The sequence below is a fragment of the Cydia fagiglandana genome, chromosome 7, assembly GCF_963556715.1.
Source record: "Cydia fagiglandana chromosome 7, ilCydFagi1.1, whole genome shotgun sequence".
Classification (NCBI taxonomy): Eukaryota; Metazoa; Arthropoda; class Insecta; order Lepidoptera; family Tortricidae; genus Cydia; species Cydia fagiglandana.
The window spans coordinates 11,904,807-11,932,336 of NC_085938.1; the positions used below are offsets into that span (position 1 = coordinate 11,904,807).

The 27,530-nt window shown below is 40.2% G+C and overlaps 1 protein-coding gene across 6 annotated transcripts in view; it reads right to left on the reverse strand.

Annotated features, from left to right (window-relative positions):
- Positions 1-303: 303 nt before the first annotated feature.
- LOC134665890 (rho GTPase-activating protein 100F) overlaps positions 304-27,530 on the reverse strand; it is a 44,472-nt gene continuing 17,245 nt past the window's right edge. The window contains exons 1-21 of one of the 6 annotated variants that reach the window (XM_063522928.1): positions 24,251-24,294; positions 17,638-17,757; positions 15,929-16,012; positions 15,098-15,196; positions 13,220-13,496; positions 12,596-12,737; positions 11,729-11,902; positions 11,107-11,247; positions 10,895-11,022; positions 10,338-10,800; positions 10,017-10,102; positions 9,410-9,561; positions 8,833-9,076; positions 8,170-8,429; positions 7,514-7,699; positions 6,425-6,647; positions 5,807-6,007; positions 4,893-5,174; positions 4,261-4,341; positions 2,317-2,429; positions 304-1,877 (exon numbers count right to left, since the gene is read on the reverse strand). In XM_063522928.1, the coding sequence (XP_063378998.1) occupies positions 1,329-1,877; positions 2,317-2,429; positions 4,261-4,341; positions 4,893-5,174; positions 5,807-6,007; positions 6,425-6,647; positions 7,514-7,699; positions 8,170-8,429; positions 8,833-9,076; positions 9,410-9,561; positions 10,017-10,102; positions 10,338-10,800; positions 10,895-11,022; positions 11,107-11,247; positions 11,729-11,902; positions 12,596-12,737; positions 13,220-13,496; positions 15,098-15,196; positions 15,929-16,012; positions 17,638-17,757; positions 24,251-24,280 (4,035 nt within the window). In that variant the 5' untranslated portion in view covers positions 24,281-24,294 and the 3' untranslated portion in view covers positions 304-1,328. Of the gene's footprint in view, positions 1,878-2,316; positions 2,430-4,260; positions 4,346-4,892; positions 5,175-5,806; positions 6,008-6,424; positions 6,648-7,513; positions 7,700-8,169; positions 8,430-8,832; positions 9,077-9,409; positions 9,562-10,016; positions 10,103-10,337; positions 10,801-10,894; positions 11,023-11,106; positions 11,248-11,728; positions 11,903-12,595; positions 12,738-13,219; positions 13,497-15,097; positions 15,197-15,928; positions 16,013-17,637; positions 17,758-24,250; positions 24,295-27,530 lie in introns of those variants that run through there. The other 5 variants (XM_063522927.1, XM_063522926.1, XM_063522929.1 and 2 more) reach the window with 5 other exon arrangements.

Below are 27,530 nucleotides of genomic sequence, written 5' to 3' on the forward strand. Positions count from 1 at the left end.
ATCAACAACAAAATTTTGTCTTGAAGTGTTGCTCAAAAGTGTCTGGTAACCATGTAGCTTCCGACAGACATATAAACAAGTGTATACAATATTATGGTTTCTATCAAAAATGGACCAATCATGGCAGTGATGATTAACTAAATCAGTGCAGTCATTGGTCGATTTCTCCCACTCTTATATGTCTAGCAGACGCTCCTGTAATATAATTGAACTGAGATTCTATTTTCAAATTCCGAAACATCGATTTCGATAGCCGGCTTGTAATATGTGACAGTGGCCAGGCCGCGTAGCCAAGATGCTAATCGCTTACGCTTCGTAGCGATCGAAACACAACTGTCACTGTCGCGCTAATACGGAAGAGTGATAGAGAGACATAATACTTTTCGTTGTCGAAGCGATAGCGATTATACCTACCCTTGGCTAGGCCGGCAGGTTCTAGATTGTTCTAGATTGGACAAAAACCTCTCAAGGTCGTAGATCGGTGATCGTGACTTCGGAATTTAAACATAGCTCCTCACATCTTGAGATTGCGACCGAACTCAACCTAATTTATACCCATTCCCTCGCAGAAAAAGCGATTTGTGTAAATGTTTTCTTAACACTATTATATTAAAAACTTTATTGTTACTTGTCAATATTTGAGTAGATAATTATTAATTTTAATGTTTGGCTTTATGATTAAACTCTGCATCGGGTAACTGAATATAGCAAAATTCAAACTTTATACTATAAGTCGGTCGCTCGTTCTCCGAGGGGTCCCCGCGTGTGGCTCGCAGCCCCTAACTACTCTGATATGGTCTCAGTCTCAAGACAGTCCGTACGTCTGATCTCTATGATACTCTCTCCCTACTCGAGCTACTGGCTTGTGCGTTCTGTCGACGCCATGGGACAGTAACTTTTTTATGAATGATGTTTTAATGAGTTCATTAGGAATGTTCGTATTGTTCCTAAAGCCCGCGCCGAAAGCGCGCACAAGCGTCTGATATGTGGGATGATGTGTGTAGCGCCTCGGGCCGCCCGCCGCCGATCCGACCGAAGGGTACAAAACTGGAGCGTACCTACATATACGTATATAATTATATACAATGTACATTACAATACGATAAACACTATAGAGGCTACGGGGCGGAGCGTCGGCGGCCGGCGAGGCGGGTGCCTCGCGCGTCAGTGTACATTCTCACAATAATATACATCGTAACTCGCTCTATATATAACAAACATTACGAACGCGCACCACGCTCGTTAAATAACATAATATACAGCAGAATCGTAGCACTCTTTCGATTCGATAAAAAAATTGACTAGAAAATCTCAATTCGCTATGAGCACTATGTGTGCGTGGATGAGGGAGGGGAGAAGATGTCGGTGGCGCGCCACGCCTCCGCCTCCTCCTCCGCGTCGTACTGCTGCAGGAACGGGTTGGTGGCGCTGCAGTATCGCGGGCTCAGCGCGCCGCCGCCGCCGCCCGAGTTCAGGGTCACAGCTAGCCCCGCCGACGTGCCCGGGATGGCGAACCGCGGCGAGTCCCGGGAGCCCGGCTCGCGGCCTGGCGTCAGATCCCTCGGGGTCAAATCCCGCGGAGTACTTTCTTTAGGCGTGCCATCCCTGGGCGTACTCGTCCGTGGTGAATCCCGAGGAGAGGCCCGGGGCGAGTGCCTCGGGGAGGCTCTCGGAGAGGCGGCTCGGTCAGGTTGCCGTAAGATTGAGGACACGGAGCCACCGTGTTTAATTGTGTCCGCCGGGCTGTGGCTGCCGGAGCTACTGCTGGGCGAACCGGGAGAGGAGACCGTCACCTGACGGGAGCGAGGCGGAGCGGGCAGAGGCCCGCGGAGAGGCGACTGCGGACGATATTGGCCGGCCCTGACTGATGAGAGAACCTACACCGATACACAATTAATTAATTCATATACGTAGGTATCAACTAAGAAGGCCCCAACGCTTTAGAAAACAAAGATAATTAAAACTAGCTTCATCTTGTGCTCATGAATTGTGGATGGGTACCTAAATGAGTGCTTGCAAGCATAAAGCAGAAGCATTGAAATATTATTTTTCACCTTTATTTAAAATAAACTTCATCACATCACATTTTGTTGATGGTTTTTGAATATTGGTGGTGTAACCTCGCCTATGTAACTTTTAAGTCTTAATATTCAGGCATAAAATCGTGTAGCAGTAGTGTTAAGGGGCCCACTGATTAGCAGTTCGCCGGACGATATCAGCTTGTCAGTTATACGCAAAATTTGACAACTGCGAACAACTGACAGGCTGATATCGTTCGGCGAACTGGTAACCAGTGGGCCCCTAGTAAATACAAACATGTGCGGGCGGCGAGCGGTCGGGCGCGGGCCGAGCCGAGAGAGCTGGCGGCGGAGATGCTGCTGATGCTCCCGCTTGAGGCCGATATGGACTGACTGAGGGCGGAACTCGGCCTGCCGGACAAGCATGATTACTCAGTTCACAACCAATACTAAAAACCTCGTATCTCACACGAATGGGTGGAAATCGTTCCAGAAAATGGGCGTCATTTGTACATTAAGTACATAAAAGTTCACGATTTCAGTACATTTAACTGGAGCTTTTATCGTACAGCTTTTAATAAATAGAAGTTTTGAACATGACTATGTAGGTCCATCATGAGACTAAAGCAACATGAGGCTTTAAAGTTCATTTGTTTTAATTTATGATGTCCGTAGGAAAGGCGCGTATACTTAAAACCCAAACAGGTGATGAGATACGATACGAGTTTTATCATATCCAGTAGCTAGTATTAGGTTGTCAACTGATGATAAATGTATTTACAAAATCTACTGAGATGTGCCTATACTATAATGTAACCAACATTAGTTAGTGTTAGTTATTTTTCACCACACCAGCTCGGAAAGAATTACTTTGAACTTCAAAAACGAATAGCAAAGTTGCATTTTATCCACTTGTGAGGCAAAGTAATCAAATGCAAATTTTGATTTGTTTTCTTATGTTTGCTGGTAGAATTGACTTTTAAATGATGATAATAAATAAATAAATAAATAATGATAAATATTTAATAACATTCATTTGGATTTGATTTTGTTTGATATTTTACATTTAATATTTGCTTCGGGTTGGTGTGGTGAAAAATTTTGTGTTTCACTCGGGGGCAAGTTTTGTTTAACCCTCGTGCTTTGAAACCCTCGCAACGCTCAAGATTCCATTTTTCGAACCACTCGCTACGCTCGTGGTTCAATTTTGGAATCTTTCGCTTGCTCGGGTATCAATATTAGCACGAGCGGTTAAACAACAACTTTGCCCCCTTGTAAAACAAATAACTATTAATTGTAGTTAGCTTTAGTTTTATATTCCTGTTTATGTCCTTTAATAATTTATACCTACCTACTAATAAATAATTTTGTTTTTCAGGCATTGTGGTTTTACTATATCTAACAATTTTCCCAGTAAATACTCTTAAGGATTGAAGGACCAGATTCTATTTTGACAAGTTTGATAATTGAATAACATACCCAAATCTGTTGGTAACATTTTAATTGTTTATTTGTAAAAACTAGTTACAACAAGTGTACAGAAAAATAGAATATTCACTTAATAGCTCCACTTAAGCTTATCGAATTACATTTAACTAACTACACGTTATTAAACTTTTAGGCACAAAATACCTACTGCTTTTTTGATTCAATACGATATCCGTTTTCAATAATTGATGCGATAAATACCTTACAATTTAATTGTAGATGTAATTATAAGTTTCTGAGTTATTAAGGGTGGTTAAAGGTATTTATAAAATGTATTGATAATGACCGTGCCATATTTAGTTATGAACTTACGAATTAATTGCTACGTGGTCTACATTACGACAGTGCAGTACTTAAATACTACTAAAAATATTATAAATTTCTTGTAACCCAACTTTTAACTTATACATATTTATTTATTTCCAACTTTGCAAATTAAAAAAAAAGGAAAACCTATAAACCTATTTCATCATTGTAGGTATATTTTAAATATTTAGAAGTGGGAAAACGTTTTCTCTTTTTGTATGGACGATCACGTGCTATTACTTCCCTCTTAAAAGTGTATTTTCAGAAGCTACTATCATTTAATAAACATTAAGCATGCAGTCTGAGCGGAGTGATGCATTTGCACCACGCATAAACTTTTAACACGTATAAGTTTCTGTGGCGCATCTTAGCTTTAAGTTTTAAGTTGTGATATAAATATCTTTTGGTGTTTTTTATATATTTTTTTAATGTCGTTATCGTGAGTTACCTTGGGGTAGGATGAGTGAGGCCGCTTGCGACGCACTGACTCTGTTTCCACGCAGCCCGGTTGCTGGCTCGCCGCGCCGAACTGTCTACAAACATACATGCGTTAAGGTACCGCTTAGCCCGGCACACAATGTGTTCACTTGATTGTGTTATTATAAGTGTAAGCTACGTTTCAGTTCAGAAATTGAGGTAGTAAAGGAATGATAGAAATGTTTAGAAATATGATAAAAAGGTAATGTATATGTAATGGATATGATCGAGCCTGCGTGAAATCGGAACAAAACTGCAAACAACCAGTCTTAAATGTAAAATAATTACGTATGAATAGGTTATTATGGTTAAATTATCCAATTACTTGGTTTTCTTCGATTTCTGAACGGAATTAGAGTTAACCGAAAGTAATTATAGAAAGTAGCGCCAGATTTCTTTTTGGGATTTGGTTAGTATAATGATTTGAGCATGCACGTTGTTTGTAAATGTTAAATGTTCAATTTAGTAATTAACAAAATGATTTGTATCATGTTCACTGAAATGCTAACTATATGTAAGTAGTATTTGTAATTTGTCTACAATGCGATCAAATCTAATGCTTCAGTGTAGAAATTAAACAAGTAATATGCGAAATGACATTACCTGAACGTTTAGGCGCAGGCCATATTTGAAGAAGACATTGTAGGACATGAATCGGTCTCTGGTAGTCCAGGTCCGTAGGCGGTTGAGAGTGCAGCATCAATGGGGGCGCTAAGGCCACCGCTAAATGCTGGGGTGACATTTTATTCCGGTCTTGAGCTGCCACGACTAACGCCAAGTGGTCGAGTAGGAAGACCAGGGTGGCGCGGGCGGCGCGGGGCAGGCATTCCACTATCGACGCCATCAGACGGGCGTTGCCTTCTCGGTCATCCGGAAGACATACTCCTAAACATAATTAATACTTGAGAATATATTTTATGGCTTATCTTATGTTAGGGGTTAGCCTTAGGGTAAACAATCAGAAGACGTCATCAATTACCAGCTTACTCGAAGATTTATAACAACAAAAGTACACCAACGACTTTTGATAGAAGTAATATTATATCTTTAATCAAGAAATTCTTATAAACAGATTTATTTATATATTTCGGGGATCTCGGAAACGGCTCTAACGATTTCGATAAAATTTGCTATATGGGGGTTTTCGGGGGCGAAAAACGATCTAGCTATGTCTTGTCTCTAGGAAAACGCGTATTTTTGAGCTTTGAAATGTTCTCCGAGCAAAGCTCGGTGTTCCAGATATTTATGTTATAACCTTTAAGTGTGCAATGCATATTGCCAATTCCAGATTAGTTCTTAAAGTCTGAATGTTTTCTAATTGAATGTTACTAACAAGAAAGTTGTACAAATAGCTACAGTGATGCCCGATCTCCTCTGCATAAACCATTATACAGGAAGGAATAAAACATCTCTGTGACCGACTGGACTGTACTACTACTACTACCGAGTACTGACCTAGAGCATCAAGCGTCATCTGGTACAAACACCGGCTGATAATATTAATACCGAGTACTAACCTAGAGCATCAAGCGTCATCTGGTACAAACACCGGCTGAACAGCGGCTGCGGCAGCTCGCGCAGGTAGTCCTTGAGCAGGCCTGTGATGACGTTGATGTCGGGCACCGAGTCTGGTGCCAGCTCCACTCCGCGCGCGTTCCTCTCGAACGATTCGCGGAGAATGCGCTTCTTGTTGGCCGAACCACATAATCGATACAGGCCTGCAAGAATATTTTTCATAAGAAGAATTTTAACACAACTTTGTCAATTGTTTGTAAGTCGCTAAGCTAAGATAAAAAGAACCCCATTATACATGTTACCAAAAAGTGATATGCTTGCCTATGGTACTTATTTGATGTGTGCATTTAAAACCTCGGCATAAACATGTATGAAAGCGAGGTGGTTTGAATGGTTATGTATGGCATACGACATTCAAACGGTCAGTTGTGGGTTAGGATATTTTCAAAACTTTAAAAGTACACAATTTTCGTTGAAGGTTAAGTTAAGGCTTAAGTTGTTATTAAGGAAACCAGTAAAACGTGTTTGAACTAATAACGTGCATATTTAAGTGTCCTGCGCATCGGCTTAGAATGGTACTTACCCCTATCGTTCAAAATAGATAGAATGAAAATTCTCACCAATGATATCCAACCCTCTCCGCTCAATCTCCTCAACGCAACGTCGCACGATGAGAGGCACTGGCGGCGCGTGTGCCGGCCTCACCTCCCGCGCCACCACCGCGTCGAGCTCGGCGCCGAACAGAGGCGGAGGTGAGAGGCGCGGCGCGGCCGGCCGTCGTCGGAACAGCTCGTGAGGTTCCGTGTGACGGACGCGCACGTATAGCGTGCCGCGGGGCTCCATCTGTAAGAAGAAAAGCTATCAGGACAAAAACTGTCTATTCAAACTGTTATACTACCTCCTGCATTGCTTGCAGGCTCAAAACCCGTTGGGAATGTCATCGATTCCAGTGCACCCTCACAAACGGCAAAGGGTAAAACGCCGGAGTGGGTTTAGTGGGTAGGGCCAAATTCTCCCCCTCTCTTGTCAGGAGAGGGGAAAGGAGCGGCGAGTCTCACACACTGTGCATAAACGCATTCCCACTCCGTCAAAAAAAAGGCCCAAAACCTCACGAGGTTAAGTTACATATGCTACGCCCTCGCTACGTCGTATTCCATAAGAATGTTCAGATATATAGCGCAAATTTTTCGTAGACGTGACTACTGTATTAACGTGACAAATCAGCTTGCACAGCTTACAAAGTTTTTTGGACTGGACGGACAATTAACTACATGTTCTGGAGATCAGACCAACAAACATTTTTTTTTTAGGGTTCCGTACCCAAAGGGTAAAACGGGACCCTATTACAAAGACTTCGCTGTCCGTCCGTCCGTCCGTCCGTCCGACCGTCCGTCTGTCTGTCACCAGGCTGTATCTCACGAACCGTGATAGCTAGACAGTTGAAATTTTCACAGATGATGTATTTCTGTTGCCGCTATAACAACAAATACTAAAAACAGAATAAAATAAAGATTTAAGTGGGGCTCCCATACAGCAAACGTGATTTTTGACCAAAGTTAAGCAACGTCGGGCGTGGTCAGTACTTGGATGCGTGACCGTTTTCTTTTTGCATTTTTTTCCGTTTTTTTTTGCGTTATGGTACGGAACCCTTCGTGCGCGAGTCCGACTCGCACTTGCCCGGTTTTTTTATTAATCAGATTGACTCGTACCTTAATGGCCAACTGATGATTAGGCGACCTGGCCAACAAGTCTGGCAGCGTCACGGCACCGCGGTAGCACAGCTTGTGCCGATGCTGCGGGTCCCACGAGTACACCAGCACGTCCAGCTGCCGGTTGTCCACTAGCTCCAACTCGAAGGATTCGTCCCAGTCGAACTGAAGCTCTCCTGTACGGACCTGATGATAAAGATTTACAAATTTGAAGTTATCGCCTCAAAACATACAATTACGAATGAGACCAAAAAGATGGGGTATTTTGGACAGTTACAATTTTTTTTTTACTGACCATAAGAAAGATTTATTTCGACCGGGATATGGACCGTGCTAATCTTTTGACAAAACTGTTATTGACCATAAGAAAGCTTGAAAATGATTTAGAAAAGTTGAAGGTAGCGCAAATTTCCTTCGACCTATTCCACCTATGAGATAACTGATAGTATGCGCCGACAATGTCAATAATATAACGATACTTATAACGAAAACAAGAATTAACCAGAAAGCAGTAATAAGAGAAAAAGAGTTTTGTCAGATTCTGGTGGTCTCAATAACCATATATTTCGGTGACAGTGTTTTTATCCATACATCGTCTGAAATAATAATCAGGACCACTATCAACAGTGTAAAAAAATTTAGTACCAACAACTTACCACTGTCCTCGCTTTATGCACCCGATCACACTCAAGCACGCAATACAGGTCCCTAGGCGCCACGGGCGGCTGCGCGGGCGCCAGCGGCCCCGACGGCGGCGAGCCGGGCGAGGAGCCCGTGGGCGCCGGCCGCAGGTTCCGGCCGGCCAGCAGGTGCACCCACAGCATACCCGACACGCCGCCCGACAGGCGAGATAGGCCGGTCATGGAAGCCGACAGGCCGCCCGAGCCTGGCTTCTCCACTTTGTATTTTAGGAACTCTGGAATAGAGAAAGTTGTTGAGTGTAGATTAACTAATTAAAATTGGTACCCCTAGTTGCGTGAAACCGTTCGTCAACATTATCGTAGTTTGTCACAGTTTGATTTTAAGTCAGTTTTCTACTATTGACGACTGCCATTTGACATATTTAACGGTGATCTTGTGCGTTAATGGTACTCGGTGTTTAATCTAAGTAGAGTCGGACCGTGCAAAGTCTGCAGCGATTTTTATAGCCCACGCATTGCAAAAATGTCATTTTAAACGTCAAACTTCTATGAAATTATGACGTATAAATAATACTGCGCTGAATCTACAAGCACCACTGACTTAGAATGGATTAAAAATAAACAATTAACAGGCGGGTATTATGCAATTTTACCCCCATTAAAGAACGCATCACTCACCATTGGGATTTATATCTAGATGGCGATGATGTCTCGAGCCGGGCGTCGGCACGGGGCTAGGGTTCGGGCAGTTGAACCTGGAGCCTAATTCCAGCAGTTGCCGCACGCGGCGCGCCGACGGCGAGCCGCCGGCCGTCGGGCCGAGCTGCTGGGACGAGAGCGAGCGCGCAGGGAGGTGCCGTGGCCGCTCCACGCGCCGGTTCGCCAAGCCGAGGGAAGACCCGAAACGACTGCCGCTTTCCATCTGAGAGTAGGTAATGTAGTTTTTTCAGCATCAAAGATCACTCATAGATGGAGCATGTAAGACGACTTGCGGTCACTACACATTTCAATTCAATTAAGTCCACGTTTACGAACTTTATTATAATAAATTATAAATATGAACAATAATGAGTTATATGGATGAATATGAGTCTGAGCAAATATATGTTTTAAGTTACAAGCCTAGGTATATGTTGGGCACTTCTTGTACAAGTCACGAAGAAAAGAAAAGCCAAAATTGCTTTGGGTTACAAAAATTTTTGATAAGGTGTTTCTGCGAGCTATGATGTATTTACTTTATCCGATGAACACTCACATTCTTGAGCGCGTCGTGTATGTTCTCAGCGGAGTAGTGCGTGGGCAGGCGCGGGCGCAGCGTCTCGTAGAGCGCGCTGGTGGAGGGCGCGCGCGACAGCCACGCGCGGTACTCGTCCGACGTGAATACTGACGACGAAGATGTTAAACGACCTGTGGTGAGGCTCCAGCACAATGTACTTGAAGCTACTGTAAGACTGGTTATTGAAAGCTGAATCTTGTAGGTTCAACTGTTGATAGCCAGACCAGACTATACGAGGTCTTTAGGTCTACCAATTATCTCAGGCGGTTGGTAAAGAAATTGCGCGTTTTGAGACTGAAACTTACCTATATTTCACATTAATAAAATTCGATTCGTGCAGCCAAGGCTTCAACCAGTCCATAACTGACCATGACAACTTCATACCAACCGCTCGGTTGACCTGCCTTGTAGTAAGTATCGCTTATATTCTAGCGAATACTTTTTATATTTTCTTAAGGATTCATTTAGGTAACAGCGTTAAATTCAGTGACAGAATTTTCTCGATTATTAAACAAATATCTTTAGAGCAAAATAATTCAATCTCAATCAATCAAAAATTAAATAATTCCCATAGTATAGACATTACCTCTGGAAGAACGTAGATCTAAACGTGAAGACAATGGTTCCGGTTCATCTTGAAGTACGCTTCCTGCGCGCCTCGATAGCCCTAACCTGGTACAAAAAACATAGGCTTTAAATTCGGCGTCTTGACATTTAAAAATCATACCCATAATCATACTTCTAACAATTTTTAAATAACTTAGTACAGTAAACTTTTTATATCTGATGCCTTTACGTCCAATTTTTTTTTTCAAAGCGTAAATGGTTACTGTAATAACGCATTATTTGGAAAATATGTTATGACTTTAGTACTGATAAATAATGATGATATAACAAACATTCTTACCTCTGACCCGTGTTCCTGACATCCCTTGGTAGTGAATTGAACTTCGAACTAATATCTCTTCCCAGCGTACTGCTCCGATATCCACTTAATCCAGAGTAATATGGCGTTCTAGTAGGAGCGGTCGCCTCCGTGTCCGACGAATAATCCAAACTTCTATTCCTTCTGCTCGTTCCAAACTTCGTGCTATACGACGGTAGTCCTAAGCCAGTCGTTCCGTAAGTCCCTCCAAGTGTGCCCAAACCAGATCCCGTCAAGCCTCCACCAAGGCCGGAACTCGTTAGGCCTGATCCTACTAGGCTTGATCCAGTTAACCCACTAAGACCAGTGGTGGACAGACCAGAAGGTAGCCCGGGGCCTCCATAACCGGAGCTAGTTAAGCCACTGCCTGTCACGCCACTGCCTGGTAGTCCTGATACTCCCATTCCTACTCCATATCTTTGATTATATCTCGATAAACTTGAAGCTGAAAACAACGAACATAATTTAATGCAATTGCGTGGTAACAATCCGTAACTCCATGGAACTTAAAACCTTTAATAAAGCGAATAGAAACTTACCACCAGTAGCGGCAGAAGCCTTTAAGCTAGACCTTAGCAACGAATGCCGACCAAAATCTGAGTGAGTTTCGGCTCTAGGTAACTGTTGTTCTGAACCAGATCTTGGAACTCGTGGATTAAATCGCGAACTGTAAACAATTCAAAACATACGTCAATCTCATAGTTTCATTAATAACGAGCGGGTCAGACGATGATAATTGTAATTATTTTACCTTCCACTATCAGATGGATAGTACGAATGCACCTTCTCAGCGAGACTTTCCAAGGTGTTTGGATATGACCGCTCGTACGGCACGAAATGCGTTGCAGCTGACTTGGGTTGTTCTGTGATTACTGGTGGTGGCGGGCGATAGCTGCGGGTAGACAAGAGCATATATAAGCAATTATTATTAAAAAAAATAGAAATTTATGGATAAACTATAAAACTTAACGTTGGTTAGGGTATTTGTTTATAACTTATAGGTATACCTACATTTCTACTATTCATTACATTCCTACCCAGAACAGTATTTACCTAAGGCTAAATTACCATTGACAATTAACTGCTTCGAAGCAACCAGTACGTACGTTTCTGGGTACATACAGCGACCTACAATATTGCAATTTTGCGGCTGTGGGTGTGCGCAAGGTAAGGCCGTAAGGCACTACACCTAAGTCAGCAACTAGCTTGACACTACCTACACTTCTCTACGTCTGCTCAGAATGCGATCGTGAATTTATAGTGTAAATAAGTGGAATTGACAGTTGGCCCACCGACTACACGGCACCATGGAGCGCGATGTTCCGTGGCCTCCGTGACCAAGGAATAAAGGTTAGCAACCGGTTCTATTTTACCTCCACGTGGAATGATCAGAAGGCGGTCGTGAGTTGTAGTACAAGTCCAGTGCATTGGAGTCAGGCGAGAGCGCGCCCAGTTGCAGTCGACTGCGCTCTTCGCGCCCGTCACCCACCGGCCTGACGCCACCGCCCGGACCCACGGCCGAGCGCAACGTGCCGTGGCTGTAGGACCTGGGAATAATTCGGTCTTTTAATATAATAATATATCATTCTTTAGGTAAAGATAAAGATAAGATAAGATAAAATTTATTTCATTGAAAAATATCCAAAAAACGCTTAACAGGTAATAATGTAAGCTTAGAAAAAAGTAGACAAATTACTGTCTTGGTTAAGACTTGAACACACTGCCTATGGATACTACATTCTTTCCACTTTTAAATTTATTCTAAGCTAATTAGGATCGTTCGCAGATGTTTCTGCTTGTTAAAAATTCAAATTAATAATGTGATTGATTTGATCTAATCCTAATTGGTAACGAGACAAGTAGAACTGAAACAATTAAATGGACAACTAATGCTGCAGGCATCAGTTCTTCATACCCTAATACAAGCTTTTACAAACAACAACTAACTATTTTGGCTCAGCGATCCAAATAGAATTTTGGCCTCCGAAACGACCACATTACAACCTGTCCCGATCCTGCGCAACTTCATGCCAGTTACTGACGCGAAGCTGAAGCATATCCGCCGCCACACTGTCTTTCCAGCGATACCTGGGCCGACCCACCGGACGGCTACCAGTCGGTCGTCCCAAGAACGCCCTCTTGACACACAACTGTTACATTTTGACGACCGGTCTGGCTTGTGCTCTGAACGAGGCAGAGACGGCGAGCCTGTCTCTCATTTACCAGTATTTATGACTTACTGCGAGTAAAGTCCATCGACTCGATCCCGGTCTCGGTCCCGGTCCCGGTCGTCGTCGTCCCGGCAGTCCCGCTTCAGGACGACCACCGGCGGCGGCTTGTGCTCCGAACGAGGCAGGGACGGCGAGCCAGGCCCTGATTTACCTTGGACAAGATTATGTTATGTTATTAAATCAAACCATAAAAGGCAAAAAGATATTGTACCGGTTGGCATATATGATGGGGTGGTATGTATGTAGCAGTATATGAATTAAACCTGGTTAAACTTAGTTAATTTAATATCGTCAAATAAAAAAACATGAAACATTTTTGGCTCATAACTATTATAACCAGATTGGCAGTCGAATGTGCAAAAAGAACATTAAAAATTTTTATAAGGCTCAAGCAAATTGATCCAAGGATATTTTAATTTGACTTCACTATAAGCTTCGATACATAATTATTTTCTCATTAAGTCAGAGCATTGTCTGAGGTTCTCTCATTGGTATAAAAATCATGTTTTATGCAATTCTGATGCAATTTTATTATAATATCAGAATACATCATATTTTCAAAGTTCTTTCAAAGTTACCTACTCATGATAAAATTAACGAAACACAAAGTTACTTAATTGGTAATTTGTTTACCTTTCCTCTGCCTCGTACAGAGCAGCAACCGCCTGGGTATCGACATGATGATGACCACGTCATCCAACGACATCCGCCTCACATCGACGAGGTTGACCGCGAGGATCTCGTCCCCGACCTTGAGACAGCCGCTGTTGTACACGGCCGACTCGAGGGCTATCCGCGAGATGAACACGCCGTCCGTCCGCGTGCCTCCGTCGCCTTCTCTTATGTACAGACCCAGGGTCTGGCCTGGCCGCTTTACGATTTCCACTAGTTGGACTATGTGGCGGGCGTCCTGGGTTGGAGAATAAAACATTTACTTTTTAGAGCTCCGTACAAAACTTTGTTCACGGAGCTCTTATGGAATCACTTCGGTCTTGCAAATCGGTTAAATGCGTTTTTTTTAATACAGTTTAATAAAACTAGACTTTAACTAGCTTCATAAGTAGGCAGTATTACTACTGAGAACGCTAAAAGAACCGTTAAAAGAATAGTGATTCTTAGATACCATTCAATGTCAAGTACAATACTGGTCTAACCAGAGCATCAGTTTTATCAGACATAATAGTGCCTAAAGCTTAAGTCAAGGGACAAATAAATTCGGCAAATCCTATTCACGGAAACGTAAACTCTCAATTCAGTTTGAAGCTATTTATCGAATTGATCTGTCCAATCGAGCCCCAATCTATCTCTCGCATTCAAATAGGCGTACAATCAAACCGCGGCCTCCACCGCAAACGCGAGTACCTCCCGACAATGCAGGGCTGTTCACATAGCATATCGACCGCCAGATGTAGACCAGTATAACTCTCAACAAGGATTCTGCGTAGTACTTATGAATCGCGGGTTCTAGTTATGCCGGCGTCGGTGGTAGATAGTAGATAATGTTTTGTGAACAACGTGTGCGGTCTAGATTGCGTTCGCAGTGCGAGGCATTCCCGTTATCTAGGGCACCGCCGGGAACAATACGGATCACTAGAGTACCGTTCTTTCACGGGGTTCTGTGCTAGGTTACGAGTCGAGTAATCGGGTCAATGAGGGTGACGTTTTAAGGTTAATCTCTCGCTGAACTAATGTATACGGAAAACTCTGTTTAAACAAGCCGCGGTAGATTATCACGTCATGCTCTCTGGCAACCCCACTTTGCATTTTGGCTTTTTTATTATATGAGGATTTAGTACACAATTGGTACTTACTTTGTACTCACTTGAAAAATAAGTAGGTATATGTTTACTTTGAAAGCACAAGCCAAATGAAGCTGGGGTTGCTATGGAGCATCCCGAATTCCGAATTCCAGCATAAGTACCTAATCTACTTTTTCAGCAAACGAGAGGTTAGAAAAATTAATTCTCACGATATTATTCTCAAATACATATATAAACTGATTGCCAGGAAACTCGAAATGACGGCAAACTCTCAGCACTGAATTAAATTGTTGTGTCGTGGTATCAAGACGCGATATAACCATAATAGTTATACGATTAAAATGCTTGTGGGAGGTACTTAATCGCGGGCACAGTAGAAAATATGAAAACTGTCAAGCCACTTCCATCAGTACAAAAAAGAGGCAAATTAAAAAAAATTAGGCGAGAATGTTTGTCGTTCCATAGCTAGAAAATTTGAATTTCCGTGCCTTTTTCTAGTGACAAAGTAGTTTGACAGACTTAAAGGATGACTCATGCTAGCCAGGGCCGTGTCCGGGCCGGAGCTTCCGGCGCTTATTTTTCTATGACATGACAGGCGATCACGTGATGCTTTCCATAGAAAACGATGCGCCGGAAGCCCCGGCCCGGACACGGCACTGTCTAACGTGAGTCATCCTTAATAGAGATCAATGGAATAAATAGCTTCAGGGTGAATTGGGAGTTATTTAATTAGATTTTAGTATAAGGTTACCTGTAGCGAGAAGAATTTCTTGGCGGCTTCAATATTGTTCCGGCCGACTTGTCGTATTTCCAGTATTCGAACGATCATCTCGCCGCGACGCTCCACCGCCTGCAAAACAGTTTTGAAATGATATGTCTAAAATTTAGACATATTTAGACTCTAAATAAATCACGTGTTGTCTAAGAATTGTGGGTAGGAAAAAAGTCGTTTTAGAAAAACATAAAACAATAATAAATCTGAAAACAATACAAAAATAGGGTCAAACTTATTCTTGTGTATTTCACCACACTCAAACCACGATTATTTTGCACTGACTAGGCAGTAACAATGAACAAGGAGTCTAGTATTTTGTACGTCATCTATGTATAGAGTTTTTTTTACTTGACTTTAGGTATTATACTTAATTCAATAGGAAACATATTTAGTTATTTATCTGACATGTAAGTATAGAAATAATCATAAGTCTAAACCTAAATTAGCCTGAGGCATTGTTCCCAAGACACTAGCCGCGTTCCCCGTCTGCAGTGAGGCTGAGTTTTTGCGAAAAAAATGCGGCCGCTCGTAGGTCACCAGGTACCCAGACTAGCTAGTTTTGGTGTCTGACGACCAAGGACCAAAAGTTTCAATCGCAAGTGCCCCAAAATACTTACATAATTCGTTTTCAAAAATGCATATTTTCGACACTTGGCAATTCGGGCGTCGTCTGTTGCCGTCCCTGGCTTCTTGGCAGAGCGCCGGACGTAATATGGAGCCAGCGTAATATGTTACATCCCATGCTAGGTAGGTAATTAGATAATTAATGACTACAACCTTAACATAAAACAAATCGAAAATACCAACCTCGAGCGCCGCGGCCGTGGTCGCGTCGTGGTCGTTCTCGACCATCTCAATTTGCCTGAATATCTCATTGCTAACCCCCGAGACCTGAAACGTGAAAGCAGACTTTGTAATCGCATTATAACCCGAAGTCGTAGAGGTGTAGAGGGTGCTACGCCGTAGCAAAGTATGGCGTAGACGTTGGAGGAAAAGTCAGCAATATTTAATAGTTTTATGATTTAATCACGTACTAGGTACAAGCTTAACCGTCGCGTACAGTGAACATAATGACTGTACTCTGTTGTTCAAGATTAGAATTTTTCTAACCTTAAAAACCTTAACCTCAAAAGTGGTGATAAGTATCACTCGTAATCTTCCGAAATGCTAGAGCTATCATGGTATCTAATACAGCGGTCCAATAATATGTAAACGACACAATAATTCAGTGCGTAGTTACTCAGATTGAAATCTGGAGCAAAAAAGTTACCACTACTTTTGCGGGTAAAAAAATTCTAGGTAATCTAAAAATAACGGGGTATAGGAGCTGCGTTAGTACTTTTAAATTAAATTGTTTACAAATAATGTTACAATGATCAAATTTACATATTTTTTAAGATCGTAAACTACATCTACTCGTAGGAGCTACGAGCATATGTTTTCATCTAGTCAGACCATTTATTGAGGTTCTATTCATTATACTTACCACAATAATTAAGTAAACACATAACAACTTAGTTCTACATTTACTAAATATTAGCTGCAAGCGTGAAGCCTTGTAAGTCGGAAAATGTATCTAACATTTTCAGGAATTGCATCTACACGCTCAGGTGCATCGCTGCGCAATATAAATCTCCACAGTAATTTGCACCATAGAATTATGGCCTTAAAGCACATTACTAAATGGCGCAATGCACTACCTAAAGCTTCATTCCAGACGATGTAAACTGTATTTTATGTACAGTTACTTCTTTTATACTTTATTTTTGACACTGGGGCGCCACTTTCATGTACGGCAGTAAATGACTGAGCAATTACAAGGAAACGTAATATTTTTAAAATGATATTAATCTGTATTAAGCCACCTCAACTCATCACCTTTGTGAGGAATAATGTTCGAAAACTTGGAATATGTAATATGTTATTGACTGTTCGGGTAAGATTCTAACAATTCCTTTTTTTGTACCTAGGTACTTAGCTTAAGGGCTCTGCAGAGTATACTCGTACAAAATTCACTTAGTTTTTATGTATTACGTCTACGAATACTTCACAAAATCACTTTTCAAAATGTTGACTGATAATTAAAATAATAAGATTTAATCATATCGAATTCGACTGACTGGTGAGCGTATGATTGAATTCGCAATCATGTTAATGTGATTAAGATTAAGATTCCATTTTAAATCCCTGGTTTGAACTCATATTACAGTCGCATAATGTAAATTATAAAAGGAAAAGATAATGTTACCCTATAAATAAATAAAAACCAACCAAGTGCGAGTGGGACTCGCGCACAAAGGGTTCCGTACCATTATGCAAAAAAACGGTAAACGTTTTTTAGTATTTGTTGTTATAGTGGCAAAGAAATACTCATCTGTGAAAATTTCAACTGTATCACGGTTCATGTGACAGACACACGGACACACAGGCCTGGTAACAGACAGACGGACAGTGGAGTCTTAGTAATAGACTCCCGTTTTTACCCTTTGGGTACGAACCCTAAAAAGAAAGGTTACCTTTCTAAAATCGGGCTGCAGCACGCAGGGCGGCGCATGGTTGGCGCGCGGCGGCTGCGGCGGGCCGGGCGGCGCGCGGCCCGGCGACGCCGTCAGGTCCGGCGCCGCGCGGCCGTTCTCCTGTAGACAAAAATAAACTTTATTGAGAAAAGAACAGAGTAGATTTTTTACTAGCAAAAACAGGAATAATTGCAATGACTTCACCAGATCGTATCCATGCCAAACGCGAAAAAAGTTATATATGATAACTATGACAGGCGTGGCTCACTCCGCGATTTCGTCGCTTTGCTACAGGTAGCTAAAAGTACATCCGTTCCACCCCAATTTTGGGGAAAGCCATAAACCGCGCGTGGCGCTGTCGCCACCTAGCGGCCATATCTGTGCTGATCGTAACAGACGCGTTTTGTTAGAGAGTGAGTCTTCTGTACCTAGTACTATTATTTTATTCTGTGACATTGATAACCTATTTGGCAGTGTCAACGTACGTATGTAATACATATGTGAAACTATTGGAATATACGAAGAAAAGCTGGTGTACAAGTCTTAACACAAGATAAGATTTGAAGAAAATACTTATGTTGAAAAGTCCATTGGCAAGTTGGCCTTTGGTCGTCTTTGGCTTCGATAATTTTGCCTTTTGGCCATACAGTTACATACAGCTAATAGTTGAAAAAGGCCATACAGTTAATAGTTAAATATTGTGTAGTGGGTACAGCTGGCGGAAGGTGAAAAATTTATAAATTGTTCATTGTTTTTCTCTTATACAATAGTTTGTAGTAACGAAACGGCCAAGCTTGTAGTGCTGTATTCCAACTTCAAGATATTCACAAGAGACGACACGTACTAGATCCATTCTAGATACGTTATAGTTTAGATATCAACTAGTTCTCTTTTGCAGCGCAATTCGGGCAACCAATGTCACTTTTACGTTAGATAGAGTAAGATATCTATGAGATGTGAATTGGATCTCTAAGTCATATCCTGTGGAAATCGTTCAAGAGTATCTCCAGAATCGCGCAAATGTCAATTTTGACAGGTTAATAGATCTTAAACATATCGTTATCGTATCTTGGTGATGTCTAAAAGATATCTAATAGATATCTATTTCAAAATCCGAATCGGGCCCAGAAGCTTTGCTCTCAATGAGATCTCATAATTTTTTGACAGTGCGAGCCATATGATCTCATCTTGGCAAAATACGAGTATTACATGAAATGTTTTTTGTGGGATAGAAACTAAAATTTTAAATTAGCAATTAGACCCGCTTAACTTATTGTTCACCTTCGAAACTAACATTTGTGCTTAATTCAGTAGAAGCACTTACAATCTGATAATGGCTGCACGTCAAAGTTTTATCTAAAGTGACTCGTTTAACATTAATCATATAAACACATAAATTATTATTCATGAGCTGCGTTCGTAGTCACGATTTATGTTTCTTTAAAGAAGTGACAGGAAAAATAGGGGATACGCAGAATGCTCTTACATGATGACCTATTTGGCGATGTGATCGCAGCCACATGCTACCAATTGAATGTCTTGCGAGTTAACTTGGCACGAGTCTTAGATCGCAAAGATTTATCGATTATGTATAGGTATATGGTATATATGGGTATTAGGTACTAACTTGTGCTATTACCTATACATTATTTTGTGGGGTGAGCAGTCACCCGATAAGTCAAGATATTTTTTCGTTCTAATTAAAACAATATGCGACGTGCGTTAAATTCTTATTTGTATAACAAAATATCTCGACTTATCGGGTGACTGCTCACTCCTCGATTTATAAAGAAATATAAGCTGCATTTAAACATTGAAGTTGCTTTTAAAGACCCAGCTACCTAAAGTTAAAATGAAGGTTAGCTTTCCCTCAAAAATTGAAACAGAAGGTAATCATTTAGCTTAAAGAAATCATCGTGAATTACCTTGTCTCGTGCTGTTACTATAATGATAAAGTGAATTACAATTACATACGAAACACATTAAGCGACTAATAATGTAGGTATGCTTTTTTACAGGCTAGTATCCCCATCGGTCTTCGTTTTGCGTAAAAAAAATGAAATGTATAAACCAAAAGCGCTGAACTTTCCTACTTAATAATGTCGTGTCAAAGCGAAAAAGTCCTAATTAGTAAGATTAACTTGGCTTACGGAAGTCCGTGCCACCTTCACGGGCGGGGTGCATGAAAACTTTTTAAGGATTCTTTGTATTTTTTTCCTTATAGATTATTATGGAATACTTAATTATGAATGAAGACTGTTATATACTTATTATATCTATGTATTTATAAAGTTTACGTGCGTATTTTTATATTTACATTTTTTTTATATAGAAGCTTTTTAATACAAGTACTAAGACAAGTAATACTCGTAAGAGAAGTAGTAAGTACTTTGATGAAGAAAACAAAATATTCAAGACCAATTCGGGATTTCACGCGAGTAGTACCCCATAATTATATAAACTATATCTATACGAGTCGTATCTCTTGCACTCGACAAAATAAATGTAAGTATGTTAAATACCTATAAATCCATGCAGAATTAAATTTGTATGAAATACTAGGTATGTTATAGGAAAAGGGTCAAATTGCAGATGATTTAAAATAAAATACCGATTGTATTTCTGACTTTTTTTGTAGATAACCTAAATAATAGGAACAGCTATAGATAGTAGGTGGATAATCTCCCACGAATGGGATTCCTGAGTACACAAACGTGACATGTTTAAAAATGTATCCTTTATTTTAAATAATTCAACACACGGCCTAGTTCCGTTTTTACGTTCTGGATTTTATGGCCCATAATCTGTTCCTTCGACTCGGGAGTATTTTGTTTCTCCGCGAATGCGTTAGGAATTTGGCGGTCGATCGAGTGCGGGGGTGAGGGGCGCAAGGGGCCCTGACCCAGTTCCGACCCGCCCCGGTCGTACACACGAGGTCACTGTACTGCAGTTGCAAGCCTCCGAACAACGCGGAGGTGACTGGACTGTCCCACAACGTGAATCGTCTCGCTAACCTATGCTACTATCGCCATTGTTGTTTCATAAAAATTTAGCCCTGCTGCCGTATTCGAACTTCAAGATATTCACAAGAGACGACACGTACTAGATCCATTCTAGATACCACGTTATAGTTTAGATATCGACTAGTTCTCTTTTGCAACGCAATTCGGGCAACCAATGTCACTTTTACGTTAGATAGAGTAAGATATCTATTAGATGTGAATTGGATCTCTAACTGCTGTATTCGAACTTCAAGATATTCACAAGAGACGACACGTACTAGATCCATTCTAGATACGTTATAGTTTAGATATCAACTAGTTCTCTTTTGCAGCGCAATTCGGGCAACCAATGTCACTTTTACGTTAGATAGAGTAAGATATCCATTAGATGTGAATTGGATCTCTAAGTCATATCCTGTGGAAATCGTTCAAGAGTATCTCCAGAATCGCGCGAATGTCAAATTTGACAGGTTAGATCTTAAAACATATCGTTATCGTATCTTAGTGATGTCTAAAAGATGTCTAATAGATGTCTATTTCAAAATCCGAATCGGGCATCTGCACATATGATAGCAAAGGTCGGAGTCTAAACAGTTCCTAATCATACACTTACACGAAACTTATTTTAAAGGTTAATTTGAAAACCCACTTTAATATTTATTATTTCTAAAGGGAGTGAATTAATGAAATCGTAACGTTAATAGACACGCCAACTCATTCGATTTGTTGATTCATTCCAACAGAACCGCCCTAACCGTGCACGTAACGAAAAATAGACAAACAACTGGAAAAATCCGTGCCGCGACTTGTATTTACGTTCCACTGGACTTTTTCAACCTTTTCTATTTACAAAGCAATTACGTGACCCTCCCTATGTAACGAACAACCACATGTGCATTCAGTAACAGCGCATTAACCGGCCGCGGCTCATTCTAAATTAAGACTTATTACAATGCAGAACGACACATGTTCAAATAAGCGAACCGTTCTGATTAAAAATCCAGCATTATTGTTACCAGGACGTCACAACAATTGGAATACAGTGCAGGTACTATTCGTCACGCTATATCTCAGTCGCAGATTGCAATCTGAAAATGCAGTCGAAAATGGTAAACTTTCTTCATGTATGGTTTCAAATACATATACCTAAATTGGTTACTAAGCCAAATATTCAATTTCTTTTTAAACACTACTACAAAAAAGTATCTCATATTACAATATATGTAGGTAGTCATTAATGTTTTTATTATAAGAGGTCGACTGACTAAAAACTCACAAAAATTCCATAAACTTAAGATATGAACGACGATAACAACACTTCCGGGAAAAAATATTGAAAGCGGTCACGCCGATGAGGTTTAATCAATAGCAACCATTAATTTAAAAGTAGAAACAGCTTAGCCCCTATTCCAGCTCGAAGGAAATAATAGATATGATTGTCAGGCCCTTTTGTATACTTCCTTACCTAAATAGCAACCCAAGTAGTTTGATCGTCAGGAATGTCGGTCGCTAGGACCGGACCTAGTTTGGAATTCAACTTGACGAGAAATTCTATAAGTACATTTAACACTAAATGACGCACAACATTGCTTACCCTAACCCTCTTTCAGAGTCTAACAATTCGTTTGTTTATTTTTAGCTAACAAAAAGATCCAGTTATATACTCCGTACACTCGCCAACCTACGTGAAAATTGAATTTGGCCCAAATGGAGTCTATATTCGGAATATAATTACCGTACAAAGGCTCTTCGTCACAAGAATAATGCCATTAAAATTGATGTCGTAATGTTAGATGCCACACCGGTAAAAATTGGGGTCTCTAAACTCGACAAATAGCAGTCTCGTATACTTTGCATTAACTATATTTTTAATGGAACATAATTATTTAATATTTATTACGAGTAATTGTGTGTGTAAAACTACCTAGCATATAGATAGATAAGCTTGTATTAATTTTGAATGTGTTTCCTATAAGGATATATCATTTATCAAAGACATTAAGAGTGGCAATAAAATTTCCTGTCGCAACGCAATACAGACAGCAACAATACGGCTCACAATATAATCGCAATTGGAATTCAAAAATCCGTTTTGCACTAATAAATAAACAGCTAGCCACAACATTGATCAAAATTATTTGACTTGTCTATTTGCCAATGACCCGTTCTTGGATTGCTTCAGTTTTGTTTACAAACAAAAATTACTTAACAAATAAGTAAGTAAATAAAAGTTATCGAAAAATTGTAGTAAAAGAAGTCGTCGCCCGGCACGCGGTTCGCTTTATTCGTTGCCTACCGGTAAATGTACCGTGAAATCGGTTGTTTTATGATCGTGTTTTACAATCTACTATTTTGACGCGATTGTATAAAATAGGTACAATAAAAATAATCACAGAACAAACTGAGCAATTAGTTAAACTTGCTTAAGCGCCACTTGCACCATCCCATTAACCCAGGGTTAACCAGTTAAATCGTTAACCCAGTGCCAAATTCTATTGGTAACCATGGTAGCTCCAGGGTTAACCGGCCCGGGTTAGTGAACGGTGAAAAGTGTCAACATTTCGACGACATCCAAGCTAACATAGGTACAAAAGAAGAAGAGTAGGACCTCAAAATTATCAAACGAAATTAAATAACCCAATAAATTATGAGCACATCTTCCTGCGGAAGACTTCAATGGACTCTTGAGAAGCCTTACACAAAGGGGTTTTATAAGCAAGCATCCTTATAAATTATCGTGAAAAAAAATCACAATTATTTAACTTTTCTTCAAGCTTGTCAAAGGATGCAAAGAAAAAATGTATTGTGCTCTTAAGTACCATTATTATGGATAATTAGTATGAGATTGCTTGGCGTTCAAGCTGACTTGCTAATTATCTTATTCATAATTTAATTAATTAGAACTGTCAAGTAGTTCACATTCACTGCCAGTGACCCTCTAGGCGGGTTCTCTGTTCGTAGGTGCTTTTCTCTACAAAGCGAAAAATCGTAGCGCGTAGCTGATGCTGGTAGTGAATGCGTTAATAACGCGTCATGAAAAGTTTTTGAAGAAAAACTTGAAGTCACCGTGTCTTCAATGTTCAAACTCAATCGGCTCGATTCGGAAAATGAATTAGATACTCACTAGATATGAAATAGTAAAGATATGTGTCATTCCACTGCAAAAGGTACCTTATAGCGGCTGGCGCCGCGATTCGGGAAATGAATTAGAGAGTCACTAGATATGAAATAGTGAAAATATGTGACGTTCCACGAAAAAAGGTACCTTATGGTGGCCAGCGCTTACGTCGCATAGCGCCGCAATAATATTGGAGCGGCGTTAATAATAGCGTAAGCGCCAACCGCCATAAGGTACCTTTACCCGTGGGACGACACATATCTTTACTATATCGTATCTAATTAATCTCTAATTCATTTCCAGAATCGCGCCGAATGTATCGTAACGGATGTCGCGATCGCCCCCGCCACGCCTCGTGCGCCCCACGCGGTCGACTGTCAGGAGCGCCAAGCCTTGGCCAAACTAGTATCTAACTAACTAAAAATACGGTGCTAGAGCAGCTCGTGTGCATTGTATGCAACTATAAAGCATAGAGCATGTTAAACAAACTTACACAGTCACAATAAATGTATGGTGAGATCATGTCATAACATTTTATTTAAAACTTCGAAACAAATTCAACTATAAAGAGCTAACATTTTAGAACAACTTTAAAAACAAGTTAGTCCAAGACTGAGCAAGTCGCTTTAGGGCGGTATACACCGGCTGCCGGGTCGATGGGCATAGTCCGTACTCCTAATCGATACCGCCGTACTATCGCCTCAATGGAATGCGCGCGCCGGTGGCCTTACGTAACGCGCAACACCAACACCTGTTGCTTAGTACTACCACCCATTTATAACCTAGCTAAATCGAAAAGATTCCCGCCAGTTTTACTAGCGCTTATGTTGGGGGGAACTGGATTTGGCCGGTTGTTCGGAGTCAATGCACCACAGCAACCTTCGCTGCACTCAAGGGTGCATAGTAGTGTAGAAGAACGATAATGATCTTCATTAGCGTATTGGGCGGTTATAATGAAGGGATGAGTATTGTTTTATGAAACGTTTTAACGTCGAATATAAACCTCATTGTTTGAATTTCCGCAAGACTTTAATTACTAAGATATTGTTGGGCTTTATTTAATCAATTTTGAGACGGATTCTATTTATTATTTCATTTGTGTGTAGGTATAGGTATTTCTGTACCAAATATCGGAACCTATTTATTATTTAAACTAAGTCTAACTTAGAGAAAACTTGAGTACCTACACTAAGATTTGAGATAGGTACATTGTTTTTCTCGTGCCATATCGTGTTTAACTATAAATTTAAACAAATATTGGAAACTGAAGGTCTAAACGTAGAGAAGAAATTGTAACCATATTATTTGCAATGTCTGTTTGTTTCATAATAATAAAATAAATATCTCTCCAAACATATTACCAAACTTTGTCCCTATCATGTTTTTTTTTTTCACTGTAATATTTATCTTTTGTTCGTTTAATAATATGGCATCATGAAAATTTATTAGTAAAAATAACATCCGAATAACGAGAAGAACTAAATTTTTAATCTTAATTAAGAACAAGGACCGACGCCAACGCCAAGTTTCCTTGGGCATTCTGCAAATGGCTACTAAGTAAATAAGCAAGGAAACGCCATTACCCAACTCGGCCGCTTTAATATATCAAATTTTATGGTGTCTAATATCTATAAAATTGCCAGCTGGCCAGATTATGATCCAATCCAGGCATAAATGCATAAAAATCAGAGTACGTAAATTTAAAACTTGCTCCTAGATTGCTAGGTGATAGCAGGCGGTAACCATTCGTATTTACGCTTACAAATATAGTTTTGGGATAACTTTGTTGCATTAAGCAGTATTAAATAGTTACAGTTTACACTCGAAATTAAGGAACAAATTCTTACTACACGATTCGTCAATCTAGAAACGACATGGATTAGATGTGTCAGTGTCAAAAGTGGCGTTTTTGTTTGAAGAAACGTCACATTTGACACTGATATCTCTTCTACCTAGCGTTATCCCGGCCTTTGCCAGTTCAGCGACATTTGACACTGATATATCTAATCTATATCGTTTCTAGATCTATTAATTGACGTATCTTAAAGTTCGAATCGGGCCGTTGATCTAAGTAGTTTGGAGGGGTCTCTATTGGTTCCCAAATAGTTGTAAGTCATAATGTATTGTTTGTCCGAAATTTTCGTTAGTCATAATTGGTTTTTCTCAGAAACGCGTAACTTTTCACGATTGCCATAAAACAAACCTAACCTAACCTAATCTATAGAATAACCTTACGAAAATCCTGAAAAGTTAACGGTTTCAGTTTTATGACTAACGATAACAATACATTATGACTTAAAACTTTATAGGAAACAAAGGGACCCCAGTTTGTAGGCTTAGGCCCACTTGCGCCATTCCATTAACCCGGGGTTAACCGGTTAAACCTGTTGTTACCATGGTTACCAATACAATTTGACACTGGGTTAATAGTTTAACGGGTTAACCATGGGTTAGTGGGATGGTTCAAGTGGCGCTTATTGTATTATAGTAGGTAAAGGTACTAAAAAATAAATGTCTGTAAGAACTCCATTAAAAATAACAGAAAGTACTGCAAGAAGTTATTCGTTATTGATATTATCGTTACCGTTTTCGTAATGGGCAAAGTTAAAAAGATACCGACCTCTGACTTTCATAACTAGAAAATATTTAAGCGTTCATTTGTAAAAAGGAAATCTATCTATCTATAAGTATTTAATTAAACCTTCCAATAATCCGTTTCCGATTAATCAAACTCGAGAAACCCTTTTTAGACCCCAACCGAATAGTTCGCATTCATTTAATTTTACTAACTCAATCCATCCATATTAAGATTAAGTATATAATTGTATGAGTACATTTACAGGGTGTGTCTGACCTTGGGGCTTTAAATCCAGGGCTCGATTCTACTCGCTAAACTGATCTACGTTCATTATGGCACCAACCCCGAAATCCCGATTTTTTTTACGTTTTCATATATACTTTCAATGCTGTTAAAAGTATATCAAATGTTTTCAGTATATCATTTCATACATTTTAGCTGATCAGATGTCGACTATATCATATTACTAACTCCACGCAGACGAAGACGCGGGCAAAAGCTAGTTCCTCCATAAATCGTTATTACATCAGACTAGAATCAATATATGTATAATAATAGACAGATACCTACCCGTATATTATACTGGCTTGGGTATGTAACTATTAGTCTTAACAACAGTGATTATCACAGACGACCTCCAAGTAACCGACCTAAGACCTGTGATTAAACGGGCGGTACAGACAAATTTGACATTTACAACCGAAGCCTATCAATGAGTAAGGTAACCTTTGACTGACATGATGGTATATTTTTAAACGCCTACCTGCCGTATTCGAACTTCAAGATATTCACAAGAGACGACACGTACTAGATCCATTCTAGATACGTTATAGTTTAGATATCAACTAGTTCTCTTTTGCAGCGCAATTCGGGCAACCAATGTCACTTTTACGTTAGATAGAGTAAGATATCTACTAGATGTGAATTGGATCTCTAAGTCATATCCTGTGGAAATCGTTCAAGAGTATCTCCAGAATCCCGCAAATGTCAAATTTGACAGGTTAGATCTTAAACATATCGTTATCGTATCTTGGTGATGTCTAAAAGATGTCTAATAGATGTCTATTTCAAAATCCGAATCGGGCCCTACGGCTGTTACTGAAAAAGCTCTTTCAGCGTTCAAGACTCACGGCCCGATTTGAAACTTTGAGATACGTCAAATATTCGATGACGTTTCTTCAAAGAAAAAAGGCAC